The following is a 15,393-nucleotide window of genomic DNA, read 5'->3' as shown; positions in this document are numbered from 1 at the left end:
TCCCTCCCTCCCTCCTTCCTTCCTTTCTTCTTTCTTTCTTTCTTCTTCTTTTCCTTTCTTTCTTTCTTTTGTCTTTCTTTCTTTCTTTCTTTCTTTCCTTTCTTTCTTTCTTTCCTTTCTTTCCTTTCTTTCCTTTCTTTCCTTTCTTTCCTTTCTTTTCCTTTCTTTCCTTTCTTTCCTTTCTTTCCTTTCTTCTCCTTTCTCTCCTTCTCTCCCTTTCTCTCCTTTCTCTCCTTTCTCTCCTTTCTCTCCTTTCTCTCCTTTCTCTTCCTTTCTTTCCTTTCTTTCCTTCTCTTTCCTTTCTTTCCTTTCTTTCCTTTCTTTCCTTTCTTTCTTTCTTTCCTTTCTTTTCTTTCTTTCTTTCTTTCTTCTTCCTTCCTTCCTTCCTTCCTTCCTTCCTTCCTTCCTTCCTTTCTTTCCTTTCTTTCTTTCCTTTCTTTTCTTTTCTTTTCTTTTCTTTTCTTTCTTTCTTCTTTCTTTCTTCTTTCTTTCTTTCTTTCTTTCTTCTTTTCTTTCTTTTCTTTCTTTTCTTTCTTTTCTTTCTTTCTTTTCTTTCTCTTTCTGTCTTTCTTTCTTTCTGTCTGTCTGTCTGTCTTTCTTTCTTTCTTTCTTTCTTGACAGGGTGTCTCTGTATAGCCCTGGCTGTCCTGGAACTCACTCTGTAGACTAGACTGGCTCAAACTCAGAAATTCTCCAGCCTCTGCCTCCCACGTGCAGGGATTAAAAGCACACACCACCACTGACTGGCTTCAGATATTTATATTGCAATTCATTACAGTAGTAAAATTACACTTACAAAGTAGCAACAAAAATAATTTTATGATTGGGGTTTGCCACATCATGAGGGACTGATTAAAGGGTCGCAGCGTTAGGAAGGCTGAGAAGAACCACAGTGCTAGGGAAAGGAGAAAGGGAGAAAGTGACAGAATTAATGATTTTTACATGGCTGTGGCTTGTTAAGATTCTGCTGTTAGACATAGTTGAGTGTGTTTATGTGTGGGTATGCACACATGAAGGCATGCAGGATTTTCTAGAGTTGAATTTACAGGTAGTTGTGAACTATTCAACATGGATGCTGAGGACCAAACTCATCCTCTGCCAGAACTTCTGACCCATCTTTTCTGTCTCTTTTTGAGTTACGATCTCACCAGGTCAGGCTTTCCTGGAACCTGCAGAAAATTATTTTACTTTTGTTTCTGACTGTTGGTATTAAAGTTGAACCACCACCACAGCCAGTTGTTCCTTTTCTACTGACCACTTGTATATATATGTGCATGGAGAGCACACAGGACAACTTCAGGTGTCATTTATTGGGGCCCCCATCCCCACCCCACCCTCTCTCTGTGTTGGACTGTACCAGGTTGACTAGGATGCTGCTCAATGGGCCTGTGGGATCCTCCTAGCTCTGCCTTTCCAGTGCCAAGATTGTAAGGATTTTAGTTTCTGTTTTATTGGAATTTTTCCATATATTGATAAAATAACATCATCATCATCACCATCATAATAATAAAGCTGAAGTTTTACTCTGTTGCAAATTCCTAGGCTCAAGCATTGATGGTAAAATTCTCCCATTTTATCATCACAAGTAGCTGAGACTATAAGGTCCTGCTTCCTGCTGTATCCATCTTAAGGCAGAGTCTTAGGAAGTTATTTTATTTGCGTGCCTGGCTTTATTATCTTTGTTTATGTGAGACAGTCTCTCTGGCCTGCTACTCAGTTCTCATGTCCACATGACATAATTGAGATAATGCTCCTTGTCATTATCTTTAAAAGCTTTTTTTTAAAAATATTTTATTTATTTATTGTATATGAATACACTGTAGCTGTCTTCAGATGCACCAGAAGAGGGTGTCAGATCTCATTGCAGATGGTTGTGAGCCACCATGTGGTTGCTGGGATTTGAACTCAGGACCTTCGGAAGATCAGTCAGTGCTCTTAACTGCTGAGCCATTTCTCCAGTCCCCTTAAAAGCTTTTTTTAAATTTACTTATTATTTTTTCTTTATTTGGTCTTACCCACATACATGTTTGTGCAGCCAGCATGTGTGTACCCATGGAGGACAGAAGAGGGCATCAGATCTCCTAGGACTGGAGCCAGAACTGGGGGTTGCGGGAAACTGAGCCCAGTGTTCCTTGTCTACTCAGCCCGTCTCCAGCCCCATCATTTTTAGTAGCTAAGTCTTTTTAGACTATTAATATACTTTACTAGATAATTTATTTGAGGCTTATCTCTCTTAAAATGAGTACTGATATGCTGAGTTAGCTGGTACCTTGGTTTTTTTCAGTTGTTTCTCTCTGCCCTTTTTGGGGGGTGGGTATTGAGACAGCCTTTCTTCATTGCCCTGGTTATGCTGGAACTCTCTGTACCCCAGTCTGGACTTGAGCTCCTCAGGGCTAGGGTCGAGGCACACACCGCCTAGCCCTGCTTCCTGCATCCATTCTTACAGTGTTTGTTTCTCAGGAAGAATTTAGTGAAAACCTTTGTCTTTCCTCAAGGGAGGAGGGATTGATACTGGTGAAACTAGAAAAAAAAATGCTAAGGTGCCTAAACCAGAGTTCATTAAATTAGGAGTGTGTCAATGATAAGAGAATATGCAAGAAACCTAGCTCCTGGTCTAAGGATGTAATTTCATGAGTAACATCTGGTCATGGTCAAGCTAGGTGGCTCAGTGTGTGTCACTTTTACTCCAAACCTGAGGACCCAAGTTATAGCTCCAAGTTCTTCATCACAGGGTGGGAGAAGAGAACCAACTCCTACAAGTTGTCCTCTGACCTCCGTGGCACACAGACACACTAAATATTACAATGGGAAAAGCAGATCCTGTCATAATGTGTGTGTGTGTGTGTGTTAGAAAGTTAAATTTCTACTCGGATGTTGGAAGCTGTGTAATTTAGTCACTAATAGACAACAGCAAATGTGAATAAAAGTTTCTTCCCAGATTGGCGGCAGTTTATAAGAATGATAATTCTGAATTTCCTGGTTGGTTTTTGTTCACACTCTGTATCTTTGGTTTCTGTACAGATTGTTTGACAAAGTGGTTTGTGTGTGTGTGTGTGTGTGTGTGTTGAGATTATGTTAGTTTTTAATTGTCCTTGACTTTCATCTTACAAGTTACTTCTTACAAAAACACATTTCTATAGATTCTCCAGGTTCCTACTTGTATGGCCTTTTCCTCCCTTTTCTCTGTATCCATTTCATTTCTCCTTTCCTTTCCTTTCCCTTTCCCTTTCCTTTCCTTTCCTTTCCTTTCCTTTCCTTTCCTTTCCTTTCCTTTCCTTTCCTTTCCTTTCCTTTTCATTTTGCATTTAATTTTTCCTCCCTCACTTTCATCTGCCCTTTCTTCTTTCCTTTCTTCCTTTTTATTTTAATTTTCGCTTAGTTCATCAATTCTGTTTTTAGGTCGGATGATGAGCAGAGTTCTGCGGATAAAGAGAGACTTGCCAGGTAGGAGCTGTGTTGTTTAGCATGAAGCAGATGCTGCCTTCTTACCCTTTGTCTAACCCATCTTTTCTTTCCCTTTCTGTGTTTTCTCTTACCTGTGGCAAAGGAGGACATGAGGTTTTACAAGTTGGGGTGCAGTAAGAACTTTGGCTTCCCCATCAGGAAGTGGGTGAATTAAGCCAGGTATGGTGGCTCACTCTTTCGATCCCTGAATTTGGGAAGCAGAAGCAGGTGGAGTTCTGTAAGTTTGAGGCCAGCCTGGTTTCTTTGTAGGACAGCTAGGGCTACACAGAGAAACCCTACCTGGGTGTTGGAGGAAGAATAAATTACTGTTCATTCTTAAGATTTTTATTTTTTCTTTACTTAATTACTAAGTTCCACAGAAAAGGATTTAGAACTATTGTGGCTGTGTCCACTGATGCTTTAACAGGGACATACTCTATCAGAATACCAGCCCTTACCATAGTTCCCAGGATTTGGGCCATGACACATACTGTGGACTTCCCTATGTAGAAGCACAGTCATGATTGCTATGTCAGTAGAACTGATTGAATCCTTATAATTTCTGAGGAAAGATTTAGCTGCCTTGGTATGGCTATTTAAAAGATGGATTTTCTAGGCTGGAGAGATAGCTCAGTCTGCAAAGTACTTGCTATGAAAGTATGATGACCAGAGTTTTATCCTCAGAACCCACTAAAAAGAAGGGTGTGGACTTATAACCACACATGTTTATAATTCTGGAACAATAGGGAAGCAGAGACAGATCTCTCCCTGGGCAGCTGCACTAGCTTAGGAGAAAAGCCTTGGGTCCCAGTGAGGCGCTGTCTCAGAAAACGATGTGGGAAGTGAAGATCTTAAAAATGACATTTTAATTGACCTTGGTTTTAACATACATGCTTATGCATGCTCACACAGTGTTTATATGCACACATCCTAGTTTTTTGGACTTCAGTCTCAGAAATTTTTCAGATACTAAGAAGATGGGTACTTTAAAATTAAGATTAGACTTTTTTTTTAAATGTCCGAGAGTAACTAAATATTAACCTATAAAGTGGGTCCTTTTTGTTTTTTGGAAAGAGACTTCTTTCCTCTCTTTCAAGACAGGGTCTCATGTACTTTAAGTAGTCCTTAAAATCCTGATTCTCCTGCCCACGTGCTAGGACTACGGGTGTGTGGCATCACGTTCAGATAAATCACCCCCATAGTCAGGTTCTCTTGGGGAGCTTTGGGCATCCTGGGTGAGCACAGCCCCTCACTGGGCTACATTGGGGGCCTGCTTTAGTTTCCTTTAGAGTACTGTCCATGGTACAGAAATAGTACTTTGTGCCCAAACTTTGCTGTTCTGGTCTTTGAGTTGGCATGCTTCCTTAGTAGGTAGATCATTAATGCAAATATTTTTACAGTTGTCCCCTTGTATTACTTCTTCAAGCTAGGCCACGAATTCATTCTGTTTTAACCCAGGGCAACTACTGCTGTGCTTCCAGCCTTGAGAGAACTGGAAGGCATTGCACTGGGGAGGAGGGCAGCTCAGAGGAGGCCAGCTAACCCTCTTGCTTCATTGGCTTATTAAAAACAAGGGCATTGGTGTTAGGGTTTGTGGTTCTGTTTTTCTCGACAGAATAGATCCGTAAGTGGTAAGAGAAATACATAAAGAAGCCAATACATAAAGAAGCCAAGCTTCTCAGCTAGGAGCTGAAGTGTAGCCTTTCAGTTTTCCCTTTGAGGCGTCCTCATAGAAGACCCTGAACAGCCTTTTAGCTTTCCAGGATTCCATCTGTAAACTCTTAGGTTAGTCCTTTTGACAGTTATATTGTAATTCTGCCTCCCTTTTGAGATCTTTGTTACCCTGGTGAGATCCAGGTTCTCTTTTGATGCTTTGGTGTTCCTTTCCCCACTCTGCTCCTCTTCCCTCAATACCGTTTGCCCAGTCTGGGGACCCACATGATGACCTGCACTCTCTTAAGTTCAGTGCAGTGCCAAACCCAGATAAGAATTTTGTGCATTAATATAACAAAATTCCAAATTACCCCAATTCTGTATCTTAATGCCATAAGCAACTTTGATAAGGCAGCATTTAATATACTAAAAGAATTTATACTACCATATCTTCTTGTTCTTTCCTTTTTTCTTATTGGGATAAGGTCTCACTATGTAGTGCTGGCTGTCCTAGAACTCAGAGACTTCCCCTGCCTCTACCTCTTGAGTACTGGGATCAAATAAAGGTGGGTGCCACTACCCTGGCTTTTCCTCTCTCTTTCCCTCTTTCACTTTCTTTGTTTTAAAGGCAGTCTTATGTATTCCAGGCTACACCCAGGCTTGATATGGAGCTGAGAAGGAACTATCTACCAAGTGCTGGAGTCACAGGTTTTCATGGCTGCTAGCGATCAGACCCAGAGCCTTGGCCTTGGTAGACAAGTGCTCCACCACCTGAGCTAAATTACCAGGCTGAGGTGGCTGCTGCTTTTCTTCTTCCTTAAAGAAGGGTGGTGGGTAGTTTTGAGATAGATCTTACTTTGTAGCCCAGGCTGGCTTCAAACTCACCTTGAAGTTCATAGTGATTCTCCTGCCTCAGCCTCCCAGTTGTTGGGATTTTAGACATGCATATGCCAACAGGCCTGGCCTCATTCGGATGTTTGGAACAGGGTATCACTATGTAGTCCATGTTGCTTGGAGCTTGCTGGATAGCCCAGACTGGCCGCAGACTCAAAATTCTTGTGCTTTAATCTTGTGCTTTAGTCTGAATTGTAAACATTTGCTGTCATGTCTGGCCTTAATACTATTATTTCTTTCATAAGCTATTGGTCATTTACTTAACTTGGCAAAAGTTGGTCATTTTATTTTATAGCCTTCAAATGTTTTAACTAGAAAACATGTAGTCAGTGAAGCTAAGCTTTATCCCCTTAGGAACTTAAGTAAGTGAAATCAACATTTAAAAAAAACACTCACTCCCAACCTTACCCCTGAGACAGGATTTCTCTGTGTAGCCCTTGCTGTCACTTTGTAGACCAGGCTGGCTTAGAACTCAGTGATCCATCTGCCTGCCCCTGCCTCCTGAGTGCTGGGATTAAAGGCATGCATCACCACACCTTTCTTTAATTATTTCTTAAAAGTATTTATTTACTCTGAAGAAGTGTTAATTTATGGACATGGTTCACTGGAGAGGCATTATGTACTTGTTCTTTGTCTAGACTTTGTTAGTTTGTTTCATGCTTACTCTGCATGAGGTTGGCCTGCTTGGCTTCTGAGAGTTGAACATCATCAAACCTAAGTTACTCCACCCTCCAGCAGCTACCAGGCATCCATTCGCTCTCCTGATCCCGACAACCACATCTGACCACCTAGAATGGAGCTTCTTTCTCTTTTTTTACGCAGGGAAAATCATAGTGAAATAGAACGGCGGCGACGGAACAAGATGACAGCTTACATCACAGAACTGTCAGACATGGTACCTACCTGTAGTGCCCTGGCTCGAAAACCAGACAAGCTAACCATCCTACGCATGGCCGTCTCTCACATGAAGTCCTTGAGGGGAACTGGCAACACATCTACTGATGGCTCCTACAAGCCATCTTTCCTCACTGATCAGGTCTCTGGATCTTAAAACTGACTCTGGGTATATCTGTTGAAAGTTTTGGACTAATGGTTTTCTTTGTTTGCTTGCTTGCTTGTTTGGGGGAGGGTCTCGTGTAGCCCAGGTTGACATCCAACTCAGTATATTGCAGACATGTGCCACCATGTCTAGCTTCAGGAGATTAGTTCTTCAGGAAGCATCAGACATGGACCAGTGTTCCTTGGGTTAGGTTTCTAGAGCATGGAGAGATCTGCCTCACCCCTGAAGCAACTTTCAGTCTTTTTTATTTGTTGGTTTGTTTTTGTTTTTTTGATTCTGGTTTTTTTGAGACAGGGTTTCTCTGTATAGCCCTGGCAGTCCTGGAACTCACTCTGTAGACCAGGCTGGCCTCGAACTCAGAAATCCACCTGCCTCTGCCTCCCAGAGTGCTGGGATTACAGGCGTGCGCCACCACCCCCTGGCTGTGACTTTCAGTCTTAACGATGAGAGGAGTGTAATAGGTAATCCCTGTTGCTCCGTGGTAGGTTTTGTTACATTTGATATATTAGGAGGAAAACCAAAAGGGCAGAAATACTTCCTATCATTCAGTGGACTGGCTGGTTTTGTGTGTCAACTTGACACAGGCTGGAATTATCACAGAGAAAGGAGTTTCAGTTGGGGAAGTGCCTCCATGAGATCCAACTGTGAGGCATTTTCTCAATTAGTGATCAAGGGGGAGGGCCACTTGTGGGTGGTACCATCCCTGGGTTGGTATTCTTGGGTTCTATAAGAGAGCAGGCTGAGCAAGCCAGGGGAAGCAAGCCAGTAAGAAACATCCCTCCATGGCCTCTGCATCAGCACCTGTTTCCTGACCTGCTTGAGTTCCAGTCCTTAGTTCTTTGGTGATGAACTGCAACATGGAAGTGTAAGCAGAAAAAACCCTTTCCTCCCCAAATTGCTTCTTGGTCATGATGTTTGTGCAGGAATAGAAACCCTGACTAAGACATTCAGGAAGGAACTCCATCTAAGGGTTATGTCTGTAGCTCACTGGTAGAGTACTCACTGTGCTGGAGACCCTAGGTTCACTTTCCACTTTGCCAGAAGAAAGAGCTAAATGTGAACATAATAAATGTATGAGTCGTAAGATACCTGAATGAAAAATGATGGGAAGAGACATACAGAAAAGAGATGGCTTCTTTGTTAATATTTTGGGTGTGATAGGTATACAATGGTGGTGTGTCTAACTTTATTTAGTGTCTCTAGACTTGACTGAGGATGACTAGGAAAGACAAGTTACATTTCAATTAAAAATCCATGGTTGGGTAGGGCATGGCAGTAAATGCCCTTAATCCCAGCCTGGTCTACAGAGTTCCAGGCCAGCCAGAGCTACATAGCAAGACTCTGTTTCCATAATAAAAAGAAATATGATCATTCATACCTAGACTATGCAAAGCCCTGATTTTGGTCCCAACACCATTTGCAGTTGTGTATGGTAACTGGGTGTGGTTGCTCATAACCTGTCACTCAGCACTGAGGCAGAAGTAGGAGATTGAGAGTTGGAGTCATCCTCCTCAAGGCCAGCCTGTTACATATGCGACTGTGTCTGAAATAGATACATAAGCATAGAAAACAGTAATATATGAGACTTTGTCTAAAATAAGTATACACATATAAAACGTGTGAATAGTGTGGGAAGTTTTAGAAAATACAGGCAGATGACTTTTTTTTCAGGTTTTTTTTTTATTCGATATATTTTTATTTACATTTCAGATGATTTCCCCTTTTCTGGCCCCCCACTTCCTAGAAAGTCCCATAAGCCCCCTTCCCTCCCCCTGTTCTCCCACCCACCCCTTCCCACTTCCCTGTTCTGGTTTTGCCCTATACTGCTACACTGAGTCTTTACCGAACAAGGGGCCACTCCTCTGTTGTTCTTGTACCTCATTTGATGTGTGGATTATGTTTTGGGAATTCCAGTTTGGCAGATGACATTTAATGTCACCATTTTTGTCTAAGAATTATAGGAATATTACTTGAGAGAAAGGAATAAATTCTCCAAATAGGGTGGTCTATTTGCTAACCCGTGGAGTGCATTTAACAGCTCTGTACATAGAAATTGTCAGTCTATGTCCTCAGAGTCTGTCGGGTCTTTATTAACCTCCAGCTGTGCTCCTTTTGTGGCAACACCAGGTGCTTGTGCTGTGAGAAATACAGGTGAGAAATACAAAGGTTTTTTTTTTTTTTAAGTCACTGGTAACAGATAATATAAATTGATAACTTATAATACAAAACTAGAGTTGTAACAGGAACACTAACAAGGCTGATAGGGTACAGGTGTAGATAGAGGAATTGGGTGCTGACCATTGACCCACTACTGTAGTCCCAGCAGTCAAGGTATCTGTGAGTTACATTGCAATTCAGTGATACTTGGAAGTAGGGGAGGAGTGTGGGGGTGTAGAGGGAGGTACAGGGGTGGACCTGGATGTTATTTCATGGTGTGGAAGCATGTGAATGGTTTCTAAGACAAGAGGATGAGTAGGACCTAGGAAGGATCTACATGTAGCATACGAACAAAGGGAACTGGGCAGTGGTGGTACATGGCTTTAATGCCAGCACTTGGGAGGCAGAGGCAGGTGGATTTCTGAGTTCAAGGTCAGCCTGGTCTACAGCCTGAGTTCCAGGACAGCCAGGGCTACACAGAGAAACCCTGTCTCGGAAAAAAAAAAAAAAAAAAACCAAAAAACCAACCAAACAAACAAACAAAAAGAATGAAGGGAAGAGAATCTGGACAGAAAATAAAGCAGAAATGGAGTTTCAGAAGATGCTAAGCAAAAATGAAATTTATAGGGTACAGTGGACAGTGTTATCAGGTTGTGTAGAGAGATTGAATTTAAAAAATGATGAGAATCCAGGAGAAGGGACTTGAATCATCAGGAGGATTTACGTAAACTCCGTAAACCAACAACAACAGGACAGAGATGGGTTGCAGTGATGATGGAGAGGTCTTGCTCACCTTACCATCCTCTACCCATCCTCAAAATGACAGTGAAATAATTATGTTTTTGTAGTGGTGACTTAGTTAAACTGCTTGGGCTGCTAGTGGGTCACATGCCAGCATCTGCCCAAGAGCTCTCTGCGTTCTTGAATGAAAGACACACATATGCCAGCTTAATTTTGATATGCCTTGACTAGTTCAATGGCTCGAAACTTCTAAAACTCCCCAAAGCCAGCAAACACTCCCCTCAGGTATTCCCAGGTTAATATAGATTTTAAATCTATATTTTATCTTTGCGTCCCTGGCTCCTTCAGGTGACCCTTTCCTTTTCCCCTTTGTTTCTCCCCAGGGAACCTAGAGGTCCCGCCTCTTTCATCCTCTCCAGCCATGGCCATTGGCTCTTTATTGATTAATCAAAAACCAGTTTGGGGAGGGGGACCAAAATTAGCATTATAACACAAGCAGCATTAGACCAAACCCACTTCATGTTTTTATGGTTACTTTCTAAACATTAAAACCTAAATCCTTTAATAAATAACATATTCTGAACAAGTTGAGGGAAGATTTGTATGGAATTAGGAAATGTTTGTGTTTATAAGTGGGAGTGGAAAGGGGGAATGTGAGAGGATCCTAAGAGGAGAACACAGAGGATGGATCAACCATCCGGGTGCAGAGGCTGGGCATGAAGTTCCCCTTACAGAGCACTCGCCTAGCATGCATAAAGCTCTGGATTTAATCAACAGTACCCATAAAACGAGGGTGGTGCTGCGTACCTATGATCTCAGTACCTGAGAGGATGAAGCAGGATGATTAGAAATTTCAGGTCACCCACCACTATTGTAGCAAGTTTGAATTCAGATGGGTCTCCATGAGACTCTGTCTTTTTCTTTTTTTAATGCCAATTTTTAGTTCTATGTATTAGTTGTAATTCAATACTTGAGAGGCTGATGGGAGGCCAAAAGACCCCTGTCCTCTCCAAAAGTCTTACTGTTCAGTGTAAGCCTTTTTTTCTCCTTTGAGTACTAAGAGAAAGAGGCAGATAGCAACTTAAGAGAAATCGCAGAAATACTTATTGTAAAAAGTTTGCCAGTGGATATTTAGGGTAGAAACCCATGGCTTGGATTGAGTATAAGCCTGTGATTCCTAGTAGAGCAGTGCATGTGCACCCAAAAATCTTGCTGCTTCCCATGACTAGTTGTGTATGTTTTTTCAGAGTTCACTGTTAACTTTGGTTTGTTTTCTTGACCAGGAACTGAAACATTTGATCCTGGAGGCAGCAGATGGCTTTCTGTTCATTGTCTCCTGTGAGACTGGCCGGGTAGTGTATGTGTCTGACTCGGTGACTCCGGTTTTGAACCAGCCGCAGTCTGAATGGTTTGGGAGCACGTTGTATGAGCAAGTGCACCCAGATGACGTGGAGAAACTTCGAGAGCAGCTCTCTACTTCAGAAAACGCCCTAACAGGTGCGAGTTGGGTGGGCAGCAAACAAGTGGGGGAAAGTCTTTATTTTGCTGAAGTATTTAAGATATTTAAGCCCTTACATTCGTTTGTTGAGTATGGCAAAGCTTCTAAAATTTTTTTCTTTAATGAATATAATTGTTTTTAATTCACATGCAGAATATCTACTCTGTAGCTTATTCTTAGAAAATATCTCATCAGTGGTTGTATTCTTATAAAAGTTAATTTCTATCTTAATACCTTAAAATAATAGGGAAATTAAAATGAATAATAGTTTCCTCCCCCTGTGTCCACATATCTATGCTTGCATTTTATTTATTACCTGGCATTTTTTTCATACCCGCTTGTGTTTGACTTCATGCTAGGTTCAATGATAATAGATTTTGAGTTTATAGAGGAGTGGTTGTTGGTCAGTGTATAAGGTGCTTGGTTGTTGTCATTGTATCTCTACTAGGTCATTTCCCCTCCACCCATTAGGTGAGATTTCATCCTTTAGCCATTGTTTGGCTAGACAGTAAGTGACATCTGTTCTTAGCAACTGTCTAGGAAACAAGTAGCAGCTAAGATAGGAGCGACTCCAGGTCTTTGCAGTGGGAATGTTCATATTAGTGTCACTTTTTTGTTTTCCCCCTCTTTTGTGATTTTGTACATTTCATTTCTCTAATTTTCCTTTTCCCCAAATGTTACTTTTTTTTTAAATAAAGGAGAAAAACTTTTGTTTTTGGACACATACATGTTTCTTAGCATGTAAAATGACTTGTTTTTAAACCAGATACTACCCGAACCCCATGCTTGAAGATAATCAGTAGACTGGCCTAATGGCTCAGTGGTGGAGGAGCATGTTCTGTCTGCCCCACGATCTAAGCCCAGTCTGCTGACTGTGGAACAGTGGAAGGAGAGACAACTCCACACGTAGGAGTGGACTCGCAGGCACACTGATCCTAGCAGTTTCCATTCTGGCTTCACTCAGACAGTGCTTGTGCCGCTTTGGAACTAATAGTGAGATTCCTAGATGAGGACTGAAGTGGTTTAGGCTTCAAAAAAAAAAGTGTCTCCGTCATAGACACAGAACCTGGAAGGCATGGGTGGATACCGAGCTTTGCCATCCACAGAGTTAATCTGGGTTTGCCCTTCACATCCTTGTCTAGGGCGGATCCTGGATCTAAAGACTGGGACGGTGAAAAAGGAAGGACAGCAGTCTTCCATGAGGATGTGCATGGGCTCCAGGAGGTCGTTCATCTGCCGGATGAGGTGTGGTGCTGGGGTGGGGTGGGGGCAGGGTGGGAGTGATAGTGGGAGCAGCCAGGCTTCATTTCTGTCAGAGGCATTAACATCTAGTGGCTAGAGTTACATTCCTGCCCACAGTTGGATTACATTTAATTTTCAAGAACAAGTTGTTTTATCATACTTACAATATAATATTTAGTAAGAGAATAACAATGAATTACTGTTAAGGCATAGTTAATAGGTCCTTTGTATCTGTCTTCTTACTTCTGTCTTATCTTCACAACTGTTCATAGGATAAGATCCAATGTTCCGTTATTTTTGTTGAGGGGCTAGAAAGATGGCTCAGCAGTTAGGAGCACTTTTTGCTCTTCCAGACGACCTCAGTTTGAATTCCAATTCCATGTGGCAGCTCACAACTATCTGTGACACCAATTCCCGGGGATCTGATTCTCTCCAGCCTCTGTGGGCATCAGGCATTCATGCAGTGCACAGTCATGCAGGCAAAACACCCATACACATTAAAATGTTTTAAAAGGATTTAGGGTGTGGGAGAGATGGAGAGATGTCTTACTAGTTAAGAGCACTTGTTGCACTTCTAAAGGACCTAGGTTTCTTTTGTAGAACCCACATGGTGTCTCACAGCCTCACACACAGACATGCATGCAGGCAAAACAGCAGTGCATATAAAATAAAAATAGATAATAAAAAGAAAACAATAGATAAACTGAGTGTGACATTGCTCGTCTTAAATCATAGTACTCAGGAGGTAGAGGCATATGTGAGTTTGAGGCCAGCCATTTTGAGATCTTTTTTTTTTTTTTCCAAGACAGGGTTTCTCTGTATAGCCCTGGCTGTCCTGGAACTCACTCTGAAGACCAGGCTGGCCCCGAACTCAGAAATCAGCCTGCCTCTGCCTCCCAAGTGCTGGGACTAAAGGCATGTGCCACCACCACCTGGCTGCCCATTTATTTCTTTATCCTTTGTTTTTTATTTGTTTGATAGTCTCTTGTACCCAAAACTGGCCACAAACTTATTGTGTACTTGAAAATAGCTTTAAACTCCTAATCTGTCCACCTCCACTTCCCAAAGAAATAAAATACTGGGCATGTGGTACAAGCCTTTGATGCTAGCACTTGAAAGGTTGAGGCAGGAGGATTGCTACAAGACCAGCATGGCCTATATAGCAACTTCCAGGCCTGCTAGGGCTATATAGTGAGACCTTGTCTTAATCAATCTAGATTGGGTGGTGCATGCCTATAATCCCAGAACCCTGGAGGCTAAGGTAGGAAAATCATGAATCCCATGCTAGTATAAACTACATAGTAAGACCTTATCTCTAAAAAATAAAATAGACAAAAAAGAAAAGTAGGATTGGAGAGAGTATCTTGTAGACATGGTAAGGCTGGAATAAGGTGAATATAATGAAATGTAGCAAATAGAGATGGTTCCCATAGAGCAAAGGTCAGAGAAGAGTAGTTCTTTATTTGTGTATAAGGTTTCATAGCTCCATAGCTCTTCTGGTTCGACTACTTGTTATCTTTGGCTGTTTCTATGTTTGACTGCTCAGAATTGTCTATTTAAAAAACTGTAGCCATCAAACTAAAACTACTTACTATATAGTCCTTCACAGAAAACAGTCACCAACTTCTGATGTAAAGAGATTGCATTTGAAGAGTGTATGAAATTGTTTTAGTTGAAATTTTAGGTCAATTAAAAGTTTTAAAGGAGTTCACACTGGTGGCTCAAACCTTTAATCTTAGCTCCTCTTGAGACTAAAGAAAGAGGATCTCAAGTTCAGGGCCAGCATGGGCAACTTAGTGAGCTCTAGTCCAAAACCAGGAAAAATAAAAAACAAAAGAGGACTTTCTGTTTAGTGAGCAGACGTTCACCTGGCAAGCACAGGAATATCTTAATAGTCAGTTTTTAAGTAATTTACTAAATCTGTTGGCCTGGCGGTGCTTTCCTGTGTCTCATTACTTGGGACTTAAAGGCAAGCAGACAGTTTGAGTTTATTCTGTGTTGTATTAGATCGTTTCAAAAAGTGGTCTGAGTTGGAACCAGAGACAGGTAGCTTAGTGTAAGGAAACGTGGCAGAAAATCTGGTAATGCACGTTTGATTACTGGAGCCTACATAGGGGTAGAGAACCAACTCCGCTAAGTTGCATTCTATCATACACACACACACACACATACACACACACAAACGAGAGACAGAGACAGAGTGAGTGAGTATGAGTCAGTCTGGGAATATGGCTTGGTTGGGAGAGTGCTTGTCTAAAATGCATGGAGCCATGTGTTCAATGCCCAACGCCATATAAGACTGGTATGTTGGTACCTGCCTGTAATGCCATCACTCAGGTGCTAGTGATCAAAGGGTCAGACGTTCAGGGTCCTCCCTGGCCACATAGATAGTTCCAGACCAGCCTAGGCCTGAAGGTGCTGCCTCAAATTAAACAAAACAAAATAACAAACTTGTCAATCTCAGCCTGACTTTCCTTGTTACTTACTAGTTTTCAATGTGTAGCTGCATCTTCTGATCCTGCTGTTATTCTCATAGCCCAGCAACTTGTATCTTCTGTTTGTTAAACAGGTGTGGCACTAGCTCTGTGGACCCTGTTGCCATGAATAGACTGAGCTTTTTGAGGAACAGATGCAGGTAAAATCTTAAGCAGTGAAGATGGAGAGATGGAGGTCTTCTTTCTCCGCCAGCTCTCACCCTCTTCTC

At 41.8% G+C, this 15,393-nt stretch overlaps 1 protein-coding gene across 8 annotated transcripts in view; it reads left to right on the top strand.

The window, feature by feature from the left end:
* The window catches only part of Arnt (aryl hydrocarbon receptor nuclear translocator), a 63,350-nt gene that overhangs the window by 30,775 nt on the left and 17,182 nt on the right, over positions 1–15,393 (top strand). For 7 of the 8 annotated variants that reach the window (XM_052179781.1, XM_052179780.1, XM_052179776.1 and 4 more), the window contains 4 exons: positions 6,814–7,027; positions 11,233–11,446; positions 12,590–12,692; positions 15,259–15,324. In XM_052179781.1, coding sequence (XP_052035741.1) covers positions 6,814–7,027; positions 11,233–11,446; positions 12,590–12,692; positions 15,259–15,324 — 597 coding nt within the window. Of the gene's footprint in view, positions 1–3,399; positions 3,445–6,813; positions 7,028–11,232; positions 11,447–12,589; positions 12,693–15,258; positions 15,325–15,393 lie in introns of all 8 variants that reach the window. The other variant, XM_052179774.1, reaches the window with a different exon arrangement.

The sequence above is a fragment of the Apodemus sylvaticus genome, chromosome 4, assembly GCF_947179515.1.
Source record: "Apodemus sylvaticus chromosome 4, mApoSyl1.1, whole genome shotgun sequence".
Classification (NCBI taxonomy): Eukaryota; Metazoa; Chordata; class Mammalia; order Rodentia; family Muridae; genus Apodemus; species Apodemus sylvaticus.
Note: the sequence above shows the minus strand (reverse complement) of the source record. Positions and strands in the feature narration are given on the sequence as shown.